Below are 24874 nucleotides of genomic sequence, written 5' to 3' on the forward strand. Positions count from 1 at the left end.
CATCACCTCCTGGGTGATGCGCTTCCTTCCGTCCCTCTTGAGCACTATTTGCTCTACACCTGTCTTGATCCTCGTTCTCTTCCACGGAAGTGTCACTCCCACGTGCTCCTGGTCTTGAAGGGACTACTTTCTCCCACTAGTCGGTGAGCTCCTTGAGGAGAGCCTGCCTGTTACACATCTCATCCTCAGTGCCTACCTAGCAAAACTGAAATGCTTGTTGAACGAGCACGTGAAAGCTACAGCTCTTCTTCCATGGATGCCCTTCTTCCCAGTAGATCTGAAGTGGGTATGGGGGCGTCCAAATACCCGAGTCCCAGAATGTTGGGACGGGTCGCTGCTGCAGTGGAACATCTACTTCAAGTGCCCTTTGTTAGCTCTGAGGAAAGGCACCAGGCAGCGAGAAGTGACTTACTGCAGATTCCTTGGTTGGAGAGCTGTGGCCTGTGAGTCATCACTGACTCATGCTGTGCCCTTCCTGGAGCCAAATGCCCTTATGCCGCTTGGTGTAAGAAACAGTGTAAAAACCAAAGTGAGGGGCGCCTGGGTGGCTCAGTCAGTTGGGCGTCCAACTCTTGGTTTGGGCTCGGGTCGTGATCTCAAGCCTTGCATGGGGCTCAGCATCATCTTGGAGCCTGCTTGGGATTCTCTCTACATCCCCCTCCACCCCACCCCACGTGCACGCACTCTCTCTCAAATACATAAATCTTTAAAAAAAAAACCACAAAAAACCCAAAGTGAGATGCAGAAGAATGTACACAAAATGGAGATATTTGTGCAGTTTATAACATGAAAAGCAATTCTGTATCTGCTTGCTTAGAAAACAATCACAATGCCAGGGGTAGCAGTTACCTTGGGGGGAATGGGTGAGACTGGACGATTTACTATTAAGCTTGAATTCACAAATCCCAAGCTCAAGTCACATGCTCCACCGACTGAGCCAGCCAGGTGCCCCCGAACTTAAACATTTTTTATTGGAACCAGTGGATGATGGCTTGCATACAACACAGTTGCCCCTAATTTTTTTTGAGTTGTCTTACCCAAGATTCTCAGCTCTCAACCAAACTTCCAAGCAAGGATCAGAGGGCAGGGTACATTCTAGAAATAGAACTCTACCTGTTATTGGAGCATAAGACGAACATAGGGTAAGGCTGGGGTTGGATCTTTGCACATGGGCTAGAGTTCAAGTTTAATTTTATAGGCAACAAGGAGCCATTAAACTCTCCAGTAAGAATGGGCTGACCTAATTAGACATTTAGCAAGTTGATTGTGGCAACAATAGGCTAAGCCAAAGGCCAGCTGACTTTGGCAATAATCCACAGAAGTGTTACCTGCTGAGAGTAAATTTAAAAAACAAAGTCAGGGAGAGTGAGGAAGAGAAGACTGGCTCTGAGTAGATGTTGTTGAAGCTTTTACTTATTTGAAAGAGAGAGAGAGAGAAGCGGACTCCCCGCTGAGCAAGGAGCCCAACGTAGGGCTCGATCCCAGCACCCTGGAATCATGACCTGAGCCTAAGGCAGACACCTAACCCACTGAGCCACCCAGGAGCCTGGTTTGGGTAAGCTTTTGATGTCCCTATTTCATCTTGCCAATCAATCTGAATGACACGTTTTTGGAGTCAGGGTAGTAACTAGAGGTCATCCTGGCCATCCCTGAAGGCCTGCTACACAGGAGCCCTTTGGCCTCTTGAGGAAATTTGGCCCCCCCTCCACCCCCCACTGGTTTTAGTCAAGTATGGTCCCAGAATTTTAAAGGGAAACACAATTCTCTCAAATCCATCAAGAACTAGGCAGAGAGCATGGGTTCAGGATTTTTTTTATTTTCAGAGCCTGCAACAGCTGGTCAGTAATGTGAGCTAAGCTGGTACGATCTGAAGGCCATCCCACCTCCCCTTCCAGGCATCCAACAGAATCCCTACAAACAAGATTAAAGACCAACTGAGATGTGTCTCAATGTGTGGTGAGAGCGGGAAGAGGCCTTCCTCTTTCTTCCTGTTCCCCTCCTCCCCACTGATTTTTTCTAACAAGATTGTTTTATAGCCAAATGCAACTGGAACCCATAACAACAGCAACAAACCATCTCCGGTACCACTGCTTCCTTCCCTACCTCGGGAGGAGGAAAGGAAGTAAGAGGGGAGACTGGCTCTTGTGTTTAAGAAGAAGCTGGCTACACCCCAGTGGAGCAAAGATGGTGCGGAGGCTGGTGCCTATGGGTGGGGGCGAGCAGGAACCAAATAGGCCTGTCCAGGATCAACCAAGTCAGCCCCAGCTCCTTGGACAGGAGCTGTTCCTTTGAGACCCCCATTTCCACGGGGTTAGATGAGGGGGCAACTAGTGATGATCCATCACTCCCTGTCCCTCAAATTCAAACATGATAAACTCAGAAAGTTTTACCTTCAAAATCCACCACGCTGCCTCCTGAGGAACACATTCGGTAGTCCTCTGTATGCGAGCACCCACAGCCCTCTCCTAATGCCCAGGGCTTCCAGCCCCTCTTCACCCTGGGGTGGCCCAGCGAACACTGATTTGATACTCCCTGACTCGGACAATGACTATTTTTAGAAAATTAAAAGCTACTCGAGAGTATCAGAGTAATCGAAGACACTCAGTGTACGCTCCCCTCCCCCCCCCGCCCTGCCCCCCCTACTCTAGGACACCTACGCTACCACATTCCAACAATGAGCTGGGGGCGGCCCAATGGAAGCTGCCTGAAGTGCTTTCCTGACTGGGACTCCTATACCAGCCAGCGTCACAGGGAACCGGGGTGAGGAAGAGCAGGGTCAGCCCCCCGCCCCCAACCCGATCTCAGTGGCCTTCGAGGTAGGTCTGGGAGGTTTAGCTTATGTCCTGCAGCCAAGTCTGAGTCCAGTGCCCGCTCCTACCAGTACCTCAGTCCTTGGCTTTAAATAGCAGCGGGCCCAGTACCACAGTGCCTCCTGGGGGTGACAGAGCTCCTAGTTCTGTCCCTCAACACAAGTTTGCCTCTTCTCCCCCATCTTTTTTTTTTTTTTTTTAAAAGCAGAGGTAGTCCCTGGGATGATAAAACCCTACCCAGAATGGCAGTATTATGACTTAAAGAAGCAGTTAAATAAGTCTCCAGGAGTTAAAAAAAAAAAAAATAAAGTGATTGATGAAGTTGAATAAATTAAAGATATGGGTTATCCCACCAAGACCATTCCCTTCCCAGGCTGTCTTTGGCATCTGACCACAGCATTTCTGCTTCCGTTACTTCTCTCCCACTCTCCTACCCCCCCCGCCTCAGGAGAGGACAGTGCCCAGCAAGGCCCCAGGTGGTCTGTCCGACGGCGGGGGGGTGAGAAGTCAGAACTTCTTGACTCTGTGCTTGGACCGGTGCTGCGGCCAGTGACAGCAGTGACAGCCTTGGTGGCCAGTCCCGAGGCAGAAGGAGAACGTCTTACAGGGACGGAGGAGGTGCGGCCGGCGGGACGCTCCAACCCCGGGAGCGCGGAGCCAGGGGAAGGCCCACCAGCTCCGGGTCCTCTCTCCACACGTCGTGCACGCGGCTGGCCCCTTCGCTCAAGTTTCTCTGCAGCAAAGAGGGAAGGGGGGAGGCACGGAGGGAGCGTCAGGCTGCTGCTGTCCGGCACGGCCGCCCTCACAGCTTCTTCAGGCGGCTGTACATCTCCCTTTTGCTCTTTTCCCCTGCCCAGGTCCGGCTCTTGGTGCGGAACTTCTTCAGGTCTTCTTTGAAGTCCTCGTGGTGCATGGGCCGGTAGCTGGGGGGCTCACAGTGAGACTGCAGACAGGAGAGGACGAGATGAGGGGCCCCTGGCTCACGCGTGGAAGCCGGCTCCCCCCATCTGGGCTTGCAAGGTGGGGAGCAGCGCCAAAAGCGCAGCATGTTCCAGGGCCCTTCTTTGTGCAGGGCAGAGCCCCAGAGCCAGGACGAGACACAGCCATGACCACCAGCCAGATCAGACTGTCCGAGCTGCGTGAGGGGGGCACCGTGCCCTCCAGAGACTTCCCCTTACCTGGCATTTCAGGAAGAACTCCTTATACCCGCCCTTCAGGACATACAGCTCAGGGTAGTGGAGTTTGGGATACTCGTTACCAAGCCGATCTCTCTCTCTTACGTACCGGCACCTGTCAAGAAGGCAGGCCGCGGCACGGTGAGCTCTTCCGATGCAGAGCAACGCGAGACAACACAGTGAGGGCGCTGGGGCGGTGCGAGCACGCCTTACACAGCTTCCCAGCTTCCCGGTCATTCTTGCAAACAGTCAGTGTTGAGCTGTGCATTCCTGGCCACATGTAATCTTTAGGAAGAGCTCACAGGTGGTGGAAGGGAGACGGTCTCTCTCCAACGGTCCTGCCTCTGAGCTGAACAGCCCTACCGCCCGGCCCCTGCCCCCACCGGCACCCCATGTGGAGCGACAGCTTCCGAGCCAGCTTTCCAATGCAGTCTCCACCCTTGGCACACCCCCCAGCCTCCTCCACAGCCGGGGTCCCTCCCTTACTTCCGATGTAAGCCGGCTGCTTTCTTCCTGTGCCTTTTAAATAGGCCACCCTAGCTCCTGCCTCAGGGCGCCTACTTGCACCCTCTGCTTGGACTGAATCCTGAATACTCTTACTAATACCCTCACCTCGCTGTGGCTCCTGACCTCCCAACCCCTGGTACAAAAGCCAAAGTCCTTACAGTGGCCCATAATGTGGTACCCCGCCCCCGCGGCCCTCCCTCCCTCTCTACTCCAGCCGCTCTGGCCCCCTTGCTGTTCCTCCAACCTGCCTGGGAGCACCTTCTAACACACAGAGTAGCTGACCTATTTTTTATCGTATTTGTCTGCTCCCGCCCACTTGGAAATGCCAGCTCCCTGAAGGCAGGGCTTTTGGTTCTCCACAGTACCCAGAACACTATCTAGCATGTGAGGGGCAACAGTAAGTACCTGTACCTGAATGAATAATCCCATTCGTGAAGGAACAGGAGTCCTCGCTCAAATCCTACTTCTTCCTGTAATTACGGTTTTGTGCCAAGTGCAGGGCAAATCCCTGCCCTTGGGAGGTAGGCGGGGAGACAAGTCCCTGCTGTAGTCGTGTGTGCTAATGTGGCGAAACAGCAGCTGCTGCTGAAGTCAGGTGAAGCACACGTAGGCAAATGGCCTTTTCTTTTCTTTCTTTTTTTTAAGATTTACTTATTTAGGGGCATCTGGGCGGCTCAGTCGTTAAGCGTCTGCCTTTGCCTCAGGTCATGATCTCAGGGTCCTGGGATTGAACCCTGCATGGGCTCCCTGCTCAGTGGGGAGTTTGCTTCTCCCTCTCTCTCTTCCCCACTCCTGTGCATGCTCTCTCTCTCTCAAATAAAAAAAAAAGAAAGAAAAAAGGAAAAAAAAGATTTATTTATTTGAGTGAGTGTGTGTGTGTGTGTGTGTGTGTGTGTGTGTGTGTGGTGTGGGGGGGGCGTGGCAGAGGGAGGGAGATAATCTCAAGCAGACTCCCGGCTGAGCGTGGAGCCCAACTCAGGGCTTGAACTCATGACCCTGAGAACATGACTTGAGCCAAAATGAAGAGTTGGACTTTTAACCAACTGCGCCACCCAGGCGCCCCCATGTGGCCTGACTTTTGAACTGGTTCAAAATGAAAAGGCTGCACAAGAATCCAGGCCTGTGGGCCTATGAAAAGTCTACCTTGGCCCACCCCCGTCAGAGCTGCAGCCCACCCTGGCCCAGCCCCCACCCCCCTCTCCAGCTGTCCCTCAGTTCTCCCAGCACAGACCACACTAGCATCGGAGACAGGGCCGGGCTGGAGAAGGCCCAAAGCCTTGGCAACAGACACTGCTAGGTCAAGCCTATAAAAAGCCACACTCAAGGAAGCTGCTCATCACATCAAATGACTGCTTAATAGGTAAGAATTGGGGAAAACATCTGCTACACATGAATTTGAACTTTCACAGAAGCAAACAGTTACATGTATGCCGGCTAAGGTACGGAAATGACTTGGGAGGTGCGAGAGGGTGCTCGGTGTGCTGAAGTACGCCCCGAGTGTGAGCCTCCCCCGCCTCATGCCCCCTGTTACCGCGGGCCCGTGGCCCAGAGCCCAGCTGCACACAGCACTCACATGCGAGGGCCTCGCTCAGAAGAGAACTCGCAGTGGAACACGACAATGACGCGCTTGCCATCAGTAGGTACGATGGGCTTCTTGAGTAAGAAGTCCTCAACCTCCTCTTCCATGTGCAAGTTCACCGCACCCTGTGGAGGCACCAGAGACTCCTTTGGCACCTGTGCGCATTATCCTTGCCAATAAGGATTCTGTGAGTCATCTTAATTGGGCACCTCATATTCTGTTACGACCATGATGGGCACGATGGGTATTTATGAATTCGGGACTTTCAAAAAGCCACCGAGACAGTGGCAAACACTAATGTTATATTTAATGTACCCCTTTACTGTATTTCAACACTATTTTATTGGTTAAAAGATTTAAGTTGGCACAACCAGTTACTTTCTTCCTGGGAAACCATGTCCCCACACCTGCCCTCCACCCTGCAGCTTAATTCAACTATAGACTTAGAGGCATCACTAAGTCTGGCATAGACTGGGACATGTCACCAGAGACTGGCTTCTAGTCAGAAGCCTTGGGGTGCCCAGGCCTGGCTTGGAAATCAGTGGGTACCACCTAGAAATGCCCTTGATGGTGACGGTGTGAGGCACAGGACAGGGAGCATTTGCTGTACAATGTGGTGGAGTAGTGTAGGCCAGGGAACATTCTTCAGTGCACCAGGACTCAAGGCCCCTTTTAAAAATTCTCATAACCAGCATATGAGCTAGTAAGCAGCCAGGTGTCACCACCCGCCTTTATTTTACTTTTTACTTTTATTTACTTTTTAAAGTAGGCTCCATGCCCAATGTGGAGCCCAATGCAGGGCTTGAACTCACAACCCTGAGTTCAAGACCTGAGCTGAGATCAAGAGTTGGACGCTTAACTAACTATGCTACCCAGGCGCCCTGACCACCCCTCCACCTTTTAAAATCACACATCCATGGGGCGCCTGGGTGGCTCAGTTGGTTAAGTGTCTGCCTTGAGCTCAGGTCATGATCCCAGGGTCCTGGGATGGAGTCCTGCATTGGGCTCCCTGCTCAGTGGGGAGTCTGCTGGGTCTCCCTCTCCCTCTGCCTCAAATAAATAAATAAAATCTTAAAAAAAAAAAGTTATAAAATAAAATCACAGATCCTGTCAGGGCTCCTACGCCTCCCACAACAGCAGAGCTCACAAGCAAACCTCAGGAACATACCTTGATGTGGCCTCCCTCATATTCATATGGGTACCGGCAGTCAATGATAACAAATTCTTTAATGAGGTTGGCAAACTTGCCGTTTAAAACAGATGCCATCTGTGGAGAGAAAGCCCAGGAGAATCAACTTTGGCTGCCAGAAACAACTAGGTTCAAATACCCCACAGGTGGCAGGATCCAAAAAGATGACTTACAATTTCTGGAGAGATGTATTTTAAATCCTGATGTTTCCCAGCAACTGTATGAAAGAGATAACCCTTAAAAAAAAAAAAAAAAAAAAGATACTTAGCAAATCTCAAGGCCTATAAATGCAACATTTATACTGCTAGCCTGCCTGGTAAGAGGCAGCTTTATACACAAACCTTAATAGTACAGGCAGGTTACTCATCTAGGCACTTCATTAACATCCTGACATCTCATTTTCGCACACACCAACAAGGCATATTGTCCTTATTCTCAAATGTAAAGCTGGGCAACCCTATCCAAGGATAGCTAGCTAGTAAGCCAGATGTAAATACAGAAACCTCAGGTAATTTCCTTTCCCCTACTTGTCAGGAACCTTCATCTCAGTAGCCAGATTGTCAGGAACATGGTGTTGGGCATTGGAGATGAGAAAAATGAGAACTTGTCTGGCCTTGAGGGGAGAGACAGGCACATCAGCAATTACTCATTAGGGCAACTGGCTGAATCAAAAGCTCACCCATCACTATGGCCATGTGCAAGGTCATTATGACAAATATAACCAACAGCTTCAATTCAAGTGGAAGGTTCCACCAACAAGGACACACCCAGTCTTTGCTCGCTCTTCCCTTCAGATAGAATTGTCTCCTGTTTTTAACCTCCTTATGTGTCCCCATTCCTTCAAAACTCAGCTGGCTGAAATATGACATATGGCCCAGACCCATACCTTCCCCACTCTTCTAGCTGAGACAGCCCCCCTTTTTTCTCCCAGCCTGCTTACACTGCACTGACCTTCACTTCCATCTCCCGTGCGGTCTATGGCACGGCAGCTCTTACCACATGAGAAGTGTTTTGAGGGAAGGACTGGGTCTCATACTGGAATCTTTCCCTAACATGTAACAGTAGTGCTTCAATAAATGTTAGCTAAACTAATGACTAAGAAATTGATCTAGTAGCCTTCATGTCCTGTGTGGCTACACGAGCTGCTATCGACACGTTCTCTGTCCCACCCTTGTGTTTCACCACAGTCCAAAGGCAGCCAAGTCCTCCACTCGGCAAATCCGTACTATCAGGCCATCTGCAGACCTTCCTCTGCACTTCCCTGAGGGCCTTCTCCCTCAAAGGCTGTGCTTCTCTGGACAACAGAGAAATCCGTCAACTTCGGATCTTCTAAGATAACCTTTCAATACACAGTCGTGTAGTGAGGCTATAGGTTTATTCTTGCTTCTTTGTACTTTACTGCATTACTATTTTTATAATGAGAAACACAGTTCCCAAAGGGCCTGGCCTTTGGGCTGGAGCTGAGGCGGCTGGTTGGTGGCTTCCTACTTCGTCTGGTCAGTACCAGTAAGGTTGACAGTCCCAGAGGGACCAAGATACATCAGATCGTGAGTCTGTTTCCTTATCTTTAAAAACTTCAAACTATGTCCCTTTGGGGGCACTGCAAGAGCCACCCCAGGGAGGGAGAAAGGCTGAGGGGGGGGGGTTCTAGGAAACACCCTAAAGCCCAAATCACATAGCCAGAGCAGCTCTCCTTGCGTCTGTTTAGAATTACCTTGGAGAAGTCACCTATAAGGTCCCTTGGGTCATTATCCAAAATGTTCTCAATGGTCCCCTTTGGGGAAGATGCCAGGGATAAAGACTGATGTAGAATCTGTAACAAATCAAAGGTAGAAAATGAGGCCAGGATTCTGAATAGGACTTTTGAAAACATTCACCTATAACATGTCTCAGGAGGAGAGTGACATGTAAATGTCTACATTTAGCAAATACTTTTTCTTACTTGATTGAATCTAGAATGAAAAAGAGAAAGTAGGTCACTGACTAGAGGTCTACTATTATTTCAGTGTCTAACTGAAATGTTCTGAAACTAAGTTTTTCTTCTTCCCTTTCTAAATTTTTTAATTTTTTAAATTTTTAAAAAAGATTTTATTTATTTGAGAGAGAGTGTGCGTACACACAAGTAGGGAAAACGGCAGGCAGAGGGAGAAGCAGGCTCCCCGCCGATCAGGGAGCCCGATGTGGGGCTCGATCCCAGAGCCCTGGGACCATGATCTGAGCCAAAGGCAGACACTTAACTGACTGAGCCACCCAGGCACCCCTCCCTACCTTTTTTAAAAAGGGGAATTAAAATTAAGGCTAAGTCTATGGAGCACCTGGGTGGCTCAGTCGTTAAGTGTCTGCTTTCAGCTCAGGTCATGGTTCCAGGGTCCTGGGATAGAGCCCCACATCGGGCTCCCTGCTTGGAGGGAAGCCTGCTTCTCCCTCTCCCCTGCTTGGAGGGAAGCCTGCTTCTCCCTCTCCCACTCCCCCTGCTTGTGTTCCCTCTCTCGCTGTGTCTCTGTCAAATAAATAAAATCCTTAAAAAAAAAAAATTAAGGCTAAGTCTAAAATAAGTATTTTTTAACTCTGTCCACTGAGAAGCTCTAGAGGTACAATGAGCATTCCTAAAGAATACTGTGGTCTCTGAATACTATTTTCCACTAAAAGAAACCAGGGCTTGAGGATGCCTGGCTGGCTCAGTCAGTGGAGCGTGCGACTCTAGATCTTGGGGTTGTGAGTTCGAGCCCCATATAGAGTGTAGAGATTACTTAAAAATAAAATCTTTTTTTCTTTTTTAAAGATTTTATTTATTTGACAGAGAGAGACACAGCGAGAGAGGGAACACAAGCAGGGGGAGTGGGAGAGGGAGAAGCAGTCTTCCTGCCGAGCAGGGAGCCCAATTCGGGGCTTGATCCCAGGACCCCGGGATCATGACCTGAGCCAAAGGCAGATGCCCAACGACTGAGCCACCCAGGCGCCCCATTAAAAATAATATCTTAAAAAAAAAAAAAAGAAAAGAAACCAGGGCTTTTTGAAGATGTAATTGACTCCAGGTTGGGACAAGAAATATACAAGATAAACCTGGAATGCCTTCTGATAGTAGCAAGGAAGCTACCAGACTAGTAAGGCCATGTCAAAAGGGCTAGTCATGGGGTGGTAAGGATTTCTTAAGCAGGACCCAAAAAGCACTAAACATAAATAAGATTTGATTAACTGAAATACATGTAAAAAATCAAGAAATTCTGTTCATCAAAAGAACAGTATTAGGAGAAAAGGCAAGCCAGAGTAGGAAGATATACAATCTCTCAATAAAAGATTCATCTCTGAATACATAGAGTACTCCCATAAATAAGAGATAACCCAGTAGAAAAATGGGCAATAACTTGGACTAGCAATACAGAGAGGAAAATCCAGGACCAAGAAAAATGACTATTAGGGCAATACAAACTAAAACTGCAGACACCATACACTCACCAGAACGGCTAAAACTAAAGGGATGAACAACACTAAGGATACTGGAAGGATGCAGAGTGCGACACTCATACACTGCTGTGAGAACAACCATGCTGGACAACGATTTGGCGGAGTGTCTACCAAAGCCAAACACATGACTAGCCTAGGACCAGAATTCCACGAGAAATCAAAGTATATGTTTACAAAACAAAATTGTACAAGAATGTTTATAGCACCTTTATTCATAGTTGCCAAAACCTGTGAACAACTACCCAAACATCAACTATGGGACAGATAACCTGTACTCTGTTCGTGGGATGAAATATTATACAGCAATGACAAAAAAAAAAGGGGGGGTCACTCAACCATGGATAGATACAACACATGATTCTCACAAAAATAATGCTGAACAAGAGAATCCAGACATAAAAGAAATATATACAGTAGGACTCCAAGGATACAAGGTTCAAATACAGGCAAAACTCAGCCACAGTGGCTGAGTTCAGATCAGTGTTACTGACAGGGGAAGCATATGAGGGGCTCTGGGCTGCTGCTAGTGTTCTTTGCTGGTCATAGCTGGTATTTATGGGGGTATGTTCCCTTTATTTTTTTTTTTAAGATTTTATTTATTTATTTGACAGAGAGAGAGAGATAGCGAGAGTAGGAATACAAGCAGGGGAAGTGGGAGAGGGAGAAGCAGGCTTCCTGCTGAGCAGGGAGCCCGATGCGGGGCTCGATCCCAGGACCCTGGGATCATGACCCGAGCCGAAGGCAGACGCCTAACGACTGAGCCACCCAGGTGCCCCGGGGTATGTTCCCTTTAAAGAGATCCAGCATTCATTTGCCTTTACCAAGGGTGACCAAAGAGTTTGATGCACAGAAGTTTCTCTTTGTAGGAACATTCTGCCAATAAATGAAGAATGATGGAACTGCAGGATCACTTTTTGAAACCTTGGTTAAATGAAATCTAGGCAATAATCATCAATGGCTGCCCGGTGGTGTGCCGCCTGATCAAAGTAAACAAATCACCCAGGAAAGAGTCATGCCAAAGAAATGGAACTCCAATCTGATCAAGCCTTCCTAGAGTGTAGGTTTATGGGCAATACAGAGGATAGAAAACAATGTTAGAAGATCCCATAGGACTGGGAACTTCTACAGGACAACTGGCCTGAGTTCTTCAACCAAAAATTTCAAGAAGGAAACAAAAAGATGGAGCACAGAAGCCCAAATAATAGACTAGCGACCAACTGCAATGCACAGACCTTATTTCAACCCAGATTTGAACAAATAAACTGGAGACAATTAGAAATGATATTGGGGCGCCTGCGTGGCTTAGTTGGTTAAGCATCTGACTTTATTTCAGCTCAGATCATAATCTCAGGGTCGTGAGATCCAGGCCCACATCAGGCTCTGCGCTGGGTGTGGAGCCTGCTTAAGATGCTCCTTCCCCCTCCTTCTGTCCCCTACCCTCTTCTCTACTAAAAAAGAAAAATTTAGAAACGATATTAAGAAAATAAAAAGGTAAATCCCTAGTATGGCAAGAGTACAAGGAAATGAATATTCCTGGATATTTAAGAAGCTTTATGGAAGGCAATTTGTTGGCATGTATAAAATGCAAAGTTTCATAAATGTTCCTGCCCTTTAGTTTAGAATTTTTTTTTTTTTTTTGAGGGGGTGGTACAGAGGGAGAGGGAGGGAGAATCTTAAGCAGGCATCACGCCCAGCACAGAGCACGATGCGGGGCTCCATCTCACAATCCTGAGATCATGACCTGAGCTGAAATCAAGGGTTGGACGCTTAACCAACTGAGCCACCAGGAGCCCCTAGAATTCCACTTTTTTTTTTTTAAGATTTTATTTATTTATTTGACAGAGAGAGACACAGCGAGAGAGGGAACACAAGCAGGGGGAGTGGGAGAGGGAGAAGCAGGCTTCCCGCCGAGCAGGGAGCCCGATGCAGGGCTCGATCCCAGGACCCTGGGATCATGACCTGAGCCAAAGGCAGATGCTTAATGACTGAGCCACCCAGGCGCCCCGAGAATTCCACTTTTAATTAGAAAAAGTAAAATGCTCATCAAGTATTAGGTAACTAAAACAGATTATAAAACGTAAAACACCAGGCCTAGGTATTTTCATGGTTGTTGTCTAGCTGACTTTTTTTTATTCCCCACTGAGCAGGGAGCCGGATGCGGGGCTCGATCCTAGGACCATGGGGATCATGACCTGAGCCGAAGGCAGACGCTTAACGGACTGAGCCACCCAGGTGCCCCTTTAGCTAACCTTTTAAGACAACTAGTGGTTACTCAAACCTTTTCATGCTACAGAAAACATGGGCAGTTCTCCAGTTTATTTTACAATGCTTAATACCAAACCTTAATGCCAAAATCTGATATAAGGACAGTATAATGAAGGAAAAACGTGTTTAATAAAAGCAATTCTAAATAAGCCAAACATGACATTTCATTAAGCAAGAATAGTTTTAAAATCAGGAAATCTATGAATACAAGCCAAAATGTATAAACAAGTTAATAGAAATGGAGTAATCATAGCTGGGATGCAATAATGTTTTGAAGGCTTTAGTTCATGGAATAAACACTGCAAAGGAGTATAGGATTTATGCCCAGAGAACCATGACTCTATAAAGACAAGTCACGCACCTAAAGAAATGGCTAATGGTCAATAAGAAATGAAGAGATGCGGGACACCTGGGTGGCTCAGTCGGTTAAGCATCTGCCTTTGGCTCAGGTCATGATCCCAGGATCCTGGGATTGAGTCCCACATTGTTAAGCGTCCAACTCTTGAGTTTTGATTTTAGCTCAGGCCGTGATCTCAGAGCTATGAGATCAAGCCCTGAGTCAGGCCTGCTTAAGATTCTCTCTCTGCCCCTCCCCCCATAAAAGAAAGAAAGAAAAGAGAGAGAGAGAGAGAAAAAGAAAGAAAGAGAAAGAAAGAGAAAGAAGAAAGAAAGAAAGAAAAGAAAGAAAGAAAGAAAGAAAGAAAGAAAGAAAGAAAGAAAGAAAAAATAAATAGGGGGTATACAGTAAATGTCCATAGCTTTTGCCAACAACCCCACCTATTCTCCCCAAAATGAACATGCAAGGACAGCAAATACTGTAATTGTTTATAGTGTTTGAACACTAGAAACAATCTAAATGTTAATGAACAGAAAAATAGCATATCCATAACAAGGATTCTCATGCAGCTATTTAAAAATAATTTACATTTGTGTACCGAACTATAGAAAGTTCCTGATAGGGGCGCCTAGGTGGCTCAGTCATTAAGTGTCTACCTTAGGCTCAGGGCATGGTCCCAGGATCCTGGGATGGAGCCCCATATCGGGCTCCCTGCTCGGCGGGAAGCCTGCTTCTCCCATTCCTGCTCCCCCTGCTTGTGTTGCCTCTCTCGCTATGTCTCTGTCAAATAAATAAATTAAATCCTCCAAAAAAAAAAAAAAAAAAGTTCCTGATATATTATTAGTAGAGAAAGTTCCAAAATAACAGGAAAACAAACCATAACAAACTATGAGCAATTGATCTGATAGAATTAGATATGCTGAACTTGACACCAAAGAGGATACATATTTTTTTGAGTATAGGTGAAAGTTTTTACAAAAATTAAACTTTTATTAGGCCACAATAGGTCTGAATTAAAAGTAAACAAAGGAATTAAAACACTTAGAATACAATGAAAAACACTACACAGTTGTGAGACAAACTTAAAGTAGCGGTAAATTTATAGATCCAAGTAGACCAGGACACAGTGATGCAGCAAACCCAAAGAAACAAACCCTAAGGAAAGTCTGTTCTCCCTAGCCAAGGGACTAGGAAAAGGGCCACCTATCAAGACAGAAAACTTTTAGACAATACCACCACCGTAGCCAAACACCAAGGGAAAAATGATGGCCCTACACCATGCCTGGTCAGCAAGCGGGGAGCTTACTCGTCCAATCCTTGCCCAGCTGTAATGAAGAGCCCAGTCTCCACCTCACCGGGATGGTGTCAGCAGAGGCCTAGCGGGGACCTTGAACTCCCACTCCTGCCCAGCAATAATGAGGCTTGCCCCCACCGTGTCAAAGGAGGCCATGTTGGGGAACCTGACCTTCCACCCCTATCATCCCTGCAGTATCAGAGGCCTAAACAGAAAATTTACGTAGACCAGAGTCTTATTAATACCCAAAATACATAGGATACAACTGAAAAATCACTTGTCATACCAAGAACCAGGAAGATCTCAACTTGAATAGAAGCCAACACCACAACATGGATGCTGGAATTACCCGGTAAGGATTTTAAAGCAGCCATCCTAAAAATGCTTCAGTAGCCAATTAGGAACATGCTCGAAACACATGGAAAATAGTTAAGTCTTGGCAAAGAAAAAGAACCAAATGGAAATTTCAGAATTGAAGAATACAGTATCATTCTCCTTGAGCAAAAAGGCACCTGCAAAACTCACCTGCTGGGGCTTCTCTGGACTGGCTGCCTCTTCAGCACTGGCTCCAGCCATGCTCCTTCTCCGCTTCGTATTTGCGGGCAGGTGCTCCTCTTGAGATCGGTCTGGTCTTTTTAACACTGTCCGGGCGATGGAGCTACACGTGGAAGAAGAGTCAAACAGCTTGCATCGATTGCCCTACGGGGGAAGAAAAAGAGACCCATCTTCCATTAAAACCTGCTCACTTGAGGGGCACCTGGGTGGCTCAGTCAGTTAGGCAGTCGACTCTGGATTTCAGATCAAGTCATGGTCTCAGTGTCCTGGGATTGAACCCCTTGTCAGGCTCTGTACTCAGCGGGGAGTCTGCTTCAGGATTCCCTCCCCCTCTGCCCCTCCCTCCCCGGTTGCTGGAGCTCTCTCTAAAATAAATAAATCTTAAAACCAAAACCAAACAAAAACCCCTGCTCACTTGGACGGTAAAGAGGATGGGTCAAGGGCTTCCTGGGATGGTTTAAAATTCACCCTAAGTCAGGAAACAGACACTGTCCCTTCCTCTAGTCCCAGCGACTCCTGGAGGGCCTGGCACATAGTAGCCACCAAATACCTGGTGCCCAACGAACATGTACACAGCTGACATGATACGGAGATGAAGAAGACAATCCGCTCTCAAAAGCTGTCTACACAGGGTCCTAAGAGTCAAATAACTGTTACCCTCTAGATGGGAAAACATTTTTGGTTTGCCTCCTCCTCTCGATAACTTGCACCTTGCTTGAGTAGCTCAACAGATTTTAATACCCCACCTAAATCCAGAAAAGGTGGGAGGTAGCTGAATGTGCTAGAAAACAGGGCCAATAAGGTGTTAACATAGTGCTAAGGGTGTAAGTTTGCAAGGAGCCTGGGTGCACAGAGAAGCAAGTGCCTTCAGAATTGTGTTCAAAAGTTGGTCTTTCTAGGACGAATTTCCCAGAGTCCTAGGGCAGCCACTCCGACCAGTGGTAGAGACAGTCTAAATTCATGTGTCTGTTTATGACTCAGTGTGCCCCGGCCTGGCTTTCCCTTCCATGCAGAATCTCCTTTCATACCCCAGTAAATCGCTCCTTTTCAAGCTGATACTACAGTTTCGATGATGCATCCTTGAAACATTCAGGTTAATCCCCAGCAGAGTGTGCCACTCCCAGGCCAGCTCTCCCAGAGACCACGGATTTTCTCCTAACTTTTCTGAAGTTTCTTTTAATGGAATGTTTTCTGAAAAGCAGGACCAGAGGTTTTTTTTTTTTTTTTAAGATTTTATTTATTTGACAGAGAGAGAGGGAACACAAGCAGGGGGAGTAGGAGAGGGAGAAGCAGGCTTCCTGCCGAGCAGGGAGCCCAATTCGGGGCTCAATCCCAGGATCCTGGGATCATGACCTGAGCTGAAGGCAGACGCGTAACGACTGAGCCACCCAGGCGCCCCCAGAGATTTTTTTTTAACCTAGAAAAGCTGGAAGCATTTTTGGGAAGGGAATTCACTGCTTTCAACAGTCTCAGAGGGAATTGTGAACTCCTCCAGGGCAGAAACCACAATTCCAATACAGCCCAGCAATTGTGAGTCTGCAGTCAGTGTCCGTGCAAGGCAAGTCCTCGCTGTGAAGGGTCCCAGAACTCGATTGGTAATTTAAAAAATCCAATTAAAGGGGTGCCCGGGTGGCTCAGTCGTTAAGCATCTGCCTTCAGCTCAGGTCACGATTCCAGGGTCCTGGGATCAAGCCCCATATCAGGTTCCCTGCTTGGCAGGAAGCCTGCTTCTCCCTCTCCCACTCCTGCTCGGGTTCCCTCTCTCGCGGTCTCTGTCAAATAAATAAATAAAATCTTAAATAAAAAAAAAATCCAATTAAAAAAAAAAAACAACTGATAGCCATTTCCCAAGCTTCCTCACTCTGTACATAATTTATGTCTTTCAAAGTAGTAAATTTAGTCAAAGCATATATAATGGGATAGTCCATTTCCTCATAGCTATGCATGTTAATCTAATTTGTAAGTGGTCTCAAAAGTATAGTTCATTTGTCCCATATTTATATATAGTTCAAGGGCCGTGCTAGTTTAAAAATGTAAGGATATCAATTTATATGTATACCTAAGGGTGTGGGGCTCTGATTTTGTACTGTGATAGTATCTAATTTTCACCAGGCGTTTGCACACTAGGTGAAGATGTGTCCCTGTGCAGGTCTAGCCTCGCTTCTAGCTTTGTTTGAAAGTATCCCTGATGGAAACAGAAGTCCATAGGCTATATACTGATAGAAAGTCTGTGAGTTACTGCTGTTTGGCAAGTGTTGTGCTAGATGATATGGAATATAAATACACGAGAAAGATTAAAAAAAAAAAAAAGGCAAATGGTCTTCAGATTTGATGCTTGAAAAAAAAGATTTAATACTTGAAAAGTCTTTTTCCAACTACCTGGATGTTAGAGCCAGCAATAAATGTGGTCCTTCCCCTAATCAAGACTCCTTGTTTTACAAACTGGGAAACATGCAGACAGATGAAATGCATCTCTCAAGGTCTGCATTTGTGGGTGGCTCAGGCGGGGTCTAAACCCAGATCCCTAGGTCCTATCATTCCACTTGACCTTTGGTTGTACTCACCTAAGGCTGCATAATTGAGGGCACACCTCTACCATCCCAAACGCTATGGAGAAGATGGGAGACCACAGGTTCTCTACCCACCACGTACTTAAACACACACAAAGACACCCAACAAAATTGAGGATGTATTTTAAGAGTGTCTCTCCATGGGCGCCTGGGTGGCTCAGTTGGTTAAGCGACTGCCTCCGGCTCAGGTCATGACCCTGGAGTCCCTGGATCGAGTCCCGAATCGGGCTCCCAGCTTGGCAGGGAGTCTGCTTCTCCCTCTGACCCCCGCCCCTCGTGTATACTTTCTCTCATTCTCTCTCAAATAAATAAATAAAATCTTAAAAAAAAAAAAAAGTGTCTCTCCCACTGACAACTTTGGTGTCATTGTCATGACTTCTTCTTTACCACTATTACCCCTAAATACCACCCGTTCCTAATTTATGATTCCTTCTATCTGTTCCCTCCTCTCTCCGTAATTCAGAAAATTAGCACTTTAGCACTTTGCCACATAGTCACAACTGACCCCTCCTCCCTTCCAGTTAACAGTCACACTCCACGAACCCTAGCGTCCCTGGGGAAAATCCATCTAAACCCCTTAGACTGGCAGACCAGTGACATCCGTCACAACCTCGCCCCTGCCCACCACACGTCCCCATTCTCCAGCTTCACAGGGCTACGCAGATGAACTGTTCTTTCGTGAATCGACACATCCTGCCCCCCAAGTTCCCACACACCGTGAGACCCTTGGCAAACATGCCTTCTCTGCGGGATCGGCCCCTGACTTGCTCACAGCACATGGCTCTTTCCAGGGTGATGCACATTCCTGCCCTTGAAGTGCCCACGAAGCCCACCCGTTCGATGGGATACACGTGGCAATACATGTGTGTTTAACAAGGCCACACACACAGGGTAAGCTGTGGTCTGCTTCACCATCGAGGGGCTCCATAACTCCGCGGCTACCCCGCGACGGAGATGTGGCAAAGTAACCCACTCCTTGCTGTCTTACTGCTTAAAGTGTCAGGTTTTAATACGGGGACTGAGTTAAAGGTGTAGCTGAGGGACGCCTGGGTGGCTCAGTTGGTTAAGCGTCTGTCTCGGCTCAGGTCATGATCCCAGGGTCCTGGAATCAAGCCCCACATCGGGCTCCTTGCTCAGCGGGGAGCCTGCTCCCTCCGCCTGCAGCTCCCCCTGCTTATGCTCTCTCTGACAAATAAATAAATCAATCTTAAAACAAAACAAAAAAACCCCACAAAGGTGTAGCTGAGGATGACAGTGGGGACAAACCCTATTTGGGACAGGACAATGTTACACAGGCTATAAAAATGGGTAATTAAGGACACCGGCTAGAAGGGAAGCCTCAATGTGAAAGCACAGACTGAGTTCATCTACTGACGCCTCAAATTCCTGGCTGAAGCCAATGTTGGTGGCCACAGCAAGCCGCTTGCCCCTTCTCAAACTCAGACCACCTCTCAGAGCAGGTTAAGCCGTGAGGTCTGGGCAGAGGTGGCTCTGCAGAGGTGCGAAACAGAGCTTCACGGGCCACTTTTGGACCCCATTCCAATGACGTAGTCATCCAAGGATGTGCTTCTATCAGTAACAGTTGAAACCAAATGCCTGGCTGGGTCAAAGGCAATTCTAACTTAACATAGGCAAAAGAAACACAAATATCTGTCCTAAATATGAGCTGTGGGTGAGTCTATACAGGAGAAATGGAAAAACATAAAAATGATATAAAACTTCAACTTTCTACGGGTAATACTCTCAGCACCCTTAAGCTCTGAAATAATCCTAAACCCCATGTGGAAAATACCTGTAGTAAAGCAGAATCTTTGAGCAGAAAACAGAGATAAAGCAGTGTTCCAAACGTTTGGCAGACTTTGTGCAAATGTTGGAAAGTGTGGACAAAACAACCAAACAAGCTGAAGAAAGAGGAGAGCCAGAGACCCAGGGACAGAGGACAGCCAGCTCCCCACCTTGCAAACAGGAGCTCTAAAGAGCTCAGAGTGCCCACGTAGGTGTACTCCTCAATAGCTCCTGGGGGAGATGCTGTGTTTTGAGGCCGAACAAGGCCCCAGCCTGTGAACTCAGCCTCATTCAGGGCCAATCCCCAGACTATCCGTACTTGCACCCACAGCTTAGAACACAAAGGTGCCATCAATCACTGTCACTTGTGAGGAATTCAATTTAGCAGTTGTTTTCCTGAGATCTTCAACTAGAAAGTAAGAGAGGTCAGAGTTGAACAGAAAGGACATTAACACACACACACACACAAGACATTAACTTGACCAAGAATGGCTGGGATAAACTAAAAATTATAAAAATAAGAACTACATGTGTATATATCAGCCAGACTTCCTCACACACCAATGAGGACAAAAGAAAACTTAAAGAAACAGTGTAAACAGTTCTCTTTACACGAGAGAACACTAGTGACCAGTCAAGGGAAAGGCCCATAGACTCAAAGACAGAATCAAATGAAACTATTTTTGTTTTTTTTTTTTAAAGATTTTATTTATTTGAGAGAGAGAGAATGAGAGACAGAGAACATGAGAGGGAGGAGGGTCAGAGGGAGAAGCAGAGTCCCTACTGAGCAGGGAGCCCGATGCGGGACTTGATCCCGGGACTCCAGGATCATGACCTGAGCCGAAGGCAGTCACTTAACCAACTGAGCCACCCAGGCGCCCTCAAATGAAACTATTTTTGATCCCTGTGGTGATGTGGGCAGAAAGATTAGTTTTCCATTTAGTCTAGTCCACTCTGTCCCAGAGGCCTAATTACTCAAGGCTCTCTCCAGACAACGGGAACAACTTACAAGGTTTGTCGTTCTTCTCATGACAAGGGGAGCTGTCCAGAGGCTTGCCATGCACGACGGGGTCTCTTCATCATTCTAAAAGAGAAAAACTATTATAAAGATCCAGCAGAGACTAACAGTTTGAAGGCATTAGGTGTGATTCTGCCTGAGGAGTATCAGACAGGCCTGGATAGGAAGCCTCTAATGTTCGCTCCTCTTTCCCATTGCCCAGTATGTTAAGGTCAGAAGAGCATCATGTTTCTCAATTCGGACATCTGAACGTGTAGCTAAAAGCACCTTCTACCCCAAGGGTACGTGAAGAGGTAGCCTCTGGCTCTCCAGCTTCACGCCAGCTCGTCTTATACTCTTCTTGTTCCAGGTCTCTTGTACAAAATAGACTGTCAGTTCCTTCAGGGTATGAAGGATCCTCTGGGTGTCTTCTTTTGAAGAACTGCCCCACTTCCACCTCAGATTTAATTAGACTAGGAGCAGAGCCTCAATAAATTCTCACCAAAAGAACAAAAATATCAGCCACCCCAAAGCCCTGGGGAATTGCTGTTCCTTCTCACAGGACTTCCCCAGGGTACTTAGGGGAATGCGCAGGCGCGCGCGCGTGCGCACACACACACACACACACACACACACAGCACCTTCAGATTCTCTCCATCAAGAAGGTCCATGAAGCCATCGTCCTCATCAGACAAAGTGGCCGTCACAGGAGACTGGGGCATAAAAAGAGGAACGAAATTCCCTGGTTCGCTGCCATCTCTTTCATTGGAGGAAAGCTGGAAGACAGAATTCACGGCTTGTTAATAACTGATCAGATTGGATTTGCTTGGATGGGTCATTAGATTTTATGAGGAAAACATACTGTATTTATTAGAAGTAAAATTTTAGCAGATACTCATCAAAGGAAAATGCAGCCTAAGATGATAAAGGATTTGATGTCTACACATAGTCCTGGGTAGAATCAGGCCTGGAAGCCTTCACAAAAACCTCTTCTCAGAAGCAATTCACCTTACAGTGGGATGTGGGGAGAGCCTCTAACGAAGGGCAAGGTTTGCTTTACCAGAGGACTGTAATCAGTGAACAGGGATCAACATGCGGGTTGTGATACACAGTAGGATAACCTGCTGCAATGAGGAAGGCTGAGAAGATACAATCTCTGCCCACAGAATGGCCTAGAGAATGCTTATGTAACTCCAGCTCTGAAGAGGGGCGGGGAGCGGTAAAGGGGGGCCTGGTTCTACACAGTCTATCCTAGTCTGTTAGACTTGGAGTTTAAATGACAAGTGCTGTTTTTAACTGAGGAATTACTGTGTAGTGGACACTATGATATGATCTTAAGTGTTCAGTTCCATTTAAACCTCACAACACAGTAAGGGGAGTAACTCCTTTTCTACTTATTTAGCAAATCAGGAAACCAGTGCTTAAGAGAGGTTACCACAAGACCACATGGCCCAAGCTTCTCTCACCACATTTTCTCCTAGGAGAGAGAACTGCTCCTGGAGTAAAAGTAGGGTATCTCACTAGGTGACACTATGTTGTTGTTTGGGGGGGAACCCCCATCATAAAACTAATATATTATTTAATATAGGAAATTTAGAAAGATGGCTCATAAGTCTACCATCTAGAGATAAACATTGCTGGGGTGCTTGGGTGGCTCAGTCGGTTAAGGGTCTGCCTTCGGCTCAGGTCATGATCTCAGGGTCCTGGGATCAAGCCCCATGTGGCTCCCTGCTCAGAGGGGAGTCTACTTCTCCCTCCGCCCCTCCCCCCTGCTGGTGCTCTCTCTCTGTCAAATAAATAAGTAAAATCTTAAAAAAAAAAAATTCTAGAGATAAACATTATTAATACAAACATTGCTGATAGTGAATTATATCTTTTCTAGGTGCTTCCCAAAGCCAGGAAAAATGTTCAGAGATATATCTTTTCCCACAGTAAGGAGGCAGTCTCAACCTAAGTCCTATAGATAATCCTTGAGACACAAATCCCTTTGCAATAGAACTGCATTAATCCCTAAGCTGCCCTCTCGTTTTTGGCGTCAATTGCCTACCTAAGGAGGGATCCTCTCTGCAGCTAGCCTCCTCTGCTTCAGGCACCAGCTTGCTTCACAGAAGTTCTAGGCTGCCTCTGATCCTCCACAAGTGCTCCTGAGCATGCTTTGGGCACACTGGCAAGTTTCCAGCTAGCAGAACCAAGGGGCAGGTAACTTTATCGTGGGGCGACACCCTCTGAAGGCTCACACTAGAATACCAGTATTTCTGGGAAGCCTGGGTGGCTCAGTCAGTTAAGCGTCTGCCTTCAGCTCAGGTCGTGATCCCCGGGGCCTGGGATCGAGTCCCCCATCAGGCTCCTTGTTCAGCCAGGAGCCTGCTTCTCCCTCCCCCTGCTGTTCCCCTGCTTGTGCACCCTCTCTCTCTGACAAATAAATAAATGAGTTCTTAAAAAAAAATTTTATAATACCAGTATTTGTGACCTAGGTTCTGGGATCCCTAGTGCACGTGATACAGCAAATGACAGACATGTCACCTATAATTAGGGAAGGCTAGGTGACCACAATAAACCCCGATGTGGTGGTCTTCAAGGGCACACTAAAGATATTTAGTTTTGGATACCCAGTACTTAAAGAATTACTGTGTAGTTGGGAATCAGTAGATTTTGTTAAATCCTGGTCTTCTGTTATCTGTGTCCTTTGGCAAATCAGCCAACCTCCCTCACCAGACTTTCCCTATCTGTAAAATGGGTTAACTCCAGCTACTTCACAGGCTTATGAGAACATATATAGAAGTGCTTTGTGCAAATGCTAGACAGAGCAAGGATACTGGCTGAACCCAAACCTCAGACCACAAGCCAGACTGGAAAGCTGTATTTTCACATGCAAATTCCCAGGAAAGACTGGAAACCAAATGTGGTCATCTCGTTGGGCCTTTCTAGCCTTAGCTGTCAGATCACCAGTACACAACTTTGGAAGCAGTGACGCCTCTTTCTGGCAAAGAAATAACCCTGGGGTAGGTGGCCCCCAATTCTGTCAAGTAGCCCATAGGTGGTAGGTTCACTGGAATCCCCAATAGTTCTTAATAAACCACCTTTGGGAGAAGCCAAGTGCTGTCTCTAAACAAAACCACTCTGGGAAGTACCTCTTAGCACTCAGGAGGCACTATGAAAGAGCAAGTTTTAAGACCTATAATCCCACCGTACACACATTTAGAAGAATGACCCAGGATGCCCGCAGATTATTTCCCCAGAATTGACAAGGTCAAATATTCCTTGCTCAAGTTCAATATTCCAAACAGACCATCTCTCACTCTGCTTCTGCCTGTCTGCTCTCCAGACACAGCAAAAACACCAAAAAATGTGACAGTCTAGTTTCAAATGACAAAGTCAAGTTAAAGACAACAAGAGCTACTGTAGTGTCTTCGACTCCGGGTTCAAGAAGGTGCTTCAATTCTGTTCCCATCAGGAACTCCCCTGTGAAAGCCAGGGCACATACCATCCGAGCTGGGGCAGAGTTCTGCCTCTGTGTGAAGAGATCTTTACTCTCCTCAAGTCCATGAGAATGCAGGCAGCCACGAGATGCCGGTCTTATTGGCTTCTTAAACTCAAAGGCTTCCTGCAAGACAGTAGAGTCCAGACATATTCCACTGTCCATGAAAACCAGGGCCTCAGCTGTAGCTCGGTGAGACAGCCAAGGGAGCAGGCACTGCTCACCTTTGTAATTGCCTCCAAACTAAGGGTTTACCCGTTTCTGAGCTTAACTCCAACACTGGATCTGTGTCACGAAGAATTTCACAGACTTTGTCAACAGCTGACTTCCAAGGCAGCATTTTATCTCTCACCACAAAGACTATTTCCTGACACAAACATAAATATCGGCCAAGTATACAAAACACTGAGTTAATAAGCTAAATCCAATCAACAACTTCCTAAAATCGAAAGCAAAGGGTTTCAATATAATTGCCCGTGAATGGGGGTAAAAACTTTTCACTCTAGATTTGAAGATTTTGTATTTTCCACCTTCTTCCTACCAACAGGAGGTAATTATTTTCCACTTAAAGTTATTGTACTCCATACTCAAAGCAATGGAAAATTAAGAAAACTACTGTTTTTACTCAACATGAATGAATTGCACATGTTGAGTGAAAGCCAGAAGTGACAGAATACATTCTGTATGATTCCATTTACTTCAAGTTTGAAAGCACTTATAACCCGCCTGCCTAAAACAGCCACTTCACTTGTGATGAAGTGTTCAGCAAATATCAGAGTATGTATAAGCCAACACAGGACTAAGTACTTTCTATGCGTTAACTCATATAACCATCACCGATCACCCCATTTTACAGATGAGGAAGAAA

The 24874-nt window shown here is 46.8% G+C and overlaps 1 protein-coding gene across 3 annotated transcripts in view; it reads right to left on the bottom strand.

The window, feature by feature from the left end:
- Window positions 1-1797: 1797 nt before the first annotated feature.
- CDC25A (cell division cycle 25A) overlaps window positions 1798-24874 on the bottom strand; it is a 28086-nt gene continuing 5009 nt past the window's right edge. For 2 of the 3 annotated variants that reach the window (XM_032412650.1, XM_032412649.1), the window contains exons 6-15: window positions 24013-24132; window positions 21170-21304; window positions 20541-20615; window positions 15147-15320; window positions 8975-9073; window positions 7434-7496; window positions 7240-7338; window positions 6066-6196; window positions 3989-4100; window positions 1798-3753 (exon numbers count right to left, since the gene is read on the bottom strand). In XM_032412650.1, coding sequence (XP_032268541.1) covers window positions 3613-3753; window positions 3989-4100; window positions 6066-6196; window positions 7240-7338; window positions 7434-7496; window positions 8975-9073; window positions 15147-15320; window positions 20541-20615; window positions 21170-21304; window positions 24013-24132 — 1149 coding nt within the window. In that variant the 3' untranslated portion in view covers window positions 1798-3612. The remainder of the gene's footprint in view (window positions 3754-3988; window positions 4101-6065; window positions 6197-7239; window positions 7339-7433; window positions 7497-8974; window positions 9074-15146; window positions 15321-20540; window positions 20616-21169; window positions 21305-24012; window positions 24133-24874) is intronic. The other variant, XM_032412651.1, reaches the window with a different exon arrangement.

The sequence above is a fragment of the Phoca vitulina genome, unplaced genomic scaffold (assembly GCF_004348235.1).
Source record: "Phoca vitulina isolate PV1807 unplaced genomic scaffold, GSC_HSeal_1.0 scaffold13, whole genome shotgun sequence".
Taxonomy (NCBI): Eukaryota; Metazoa; Chordata; class Mammalia; order Carnivora; family Phocidae; genus Phoca; species Phoca vitulina.